General features: G+C 40.2%; 1 protein-coding gene across 1 annotated transcript; it reads right to left on the reverse strand.

Moving 5' to 3' along the window:
- Positions 1-500: 500 nt before the first annotated feature.
- LOC110034697 lies at positions 501-947 on the reverse strand (the record flags this gene model as incomplete). Its single annotated transcript, XM_020738940.1, has 2 exons — positions 629-947; positions 501-554 (listed from the first exon to the last, which is right to left on the reverse strand). Coding segments are annotated over exons 1-2 (336 nt in total), but the record flags the coding sequence as incomplete, so codon positions are not given.
- Between the last annotated feature and the right edge of the window lie 8 nt (positions 948-955).

The following is a 955-nucleotide window of genomic DNA, read 5'->3' on the forward strand; positions in this document are numbered from 1 at the left end:
AAAAACCAGACTCTAATATCACACCCACTAAATTTTGGTATCATATAACCCTAAGCCTTGATATATCCTCACTAAAATCACATATCATATACTCAATTATTTTTCAACAAAGTTTAGGGCCTATATCTTTTACATGCTCTCCAATACTCTTACTTTTCTCCATTTTAAACAAATGTCCCGCTAATTGGAACTATATCATTTGCAATCCCAACAGAAATTTAACTTTAGGGTTATTGGCTTATACAACACTATAAATTCTTGAAAACTTCATCTTTCAGTACGAATATCACATTCTCTCAATATATCCCAGAACATTGCATCCCGCTGATAGAAAAGCACTGTCAACCATTGCTTACCTTTCAATCCACAAAACAAGTAATTATGATGATTTTTCATCAAATGAAGTGAGAAGAAAAAAATCAATATGTTTATCAAAAACAGTCAAAAGAGAAGAAACTACATGGAGCGTTTTAGAGATGAACAGAAGAATGAAGCAATACCTGCATCTGACTTCCACGCATGCCCGCCGTTTCCTGACGGAGCTCCCGAAGAACCTAAAGTTCCAAAGCAAATATATCGACTATGGAATCCGAGAGAATTAGTATACGTGAAAGGGGAAAAAGAGTACCTGCGGCTCACGGACATTGGCGAGGACATACTCGTATAGCTGTGGGGAGAGGCTGATGACCTGCTTCTTTCCGTACTTCTCAGAATCTAATTTCACAAGGGGCGCTGCAACCACCGGCTTCACGGCGTCAGTGTAACAAGAAGCCCTTGTAAGTGGTGGGGTGAAAGGAGAAAGAAAAGACAGAGAAATCTTCTCCGATGGGAAGCGGAGGGAGAAAAGTTGGGTTAAGGGTTTTAGTGAAAATGGGGTTAGGGGAGAGCATGCCAGGAAAACTATTGCCATGGGATGGATGGAAAAACTATCGCCTGGGATGGATGGATGGAAGGA

This window comes from Phalaenopsis equestris, unplaced genomic scaffold (assembly GCF_001263595.1).
Source record: "Phalaenopsis equestris unplaced genomic scaffold, ASM126359v1 Scaffold192343, whole genome shotgun sequence".
NCBI lineage: Eukaryota > Viridiplantae > Streptophyta > Magnoliopsida > Asparagales > Orchidaceae > Phalaenopsis > Phalaenopsis equestris.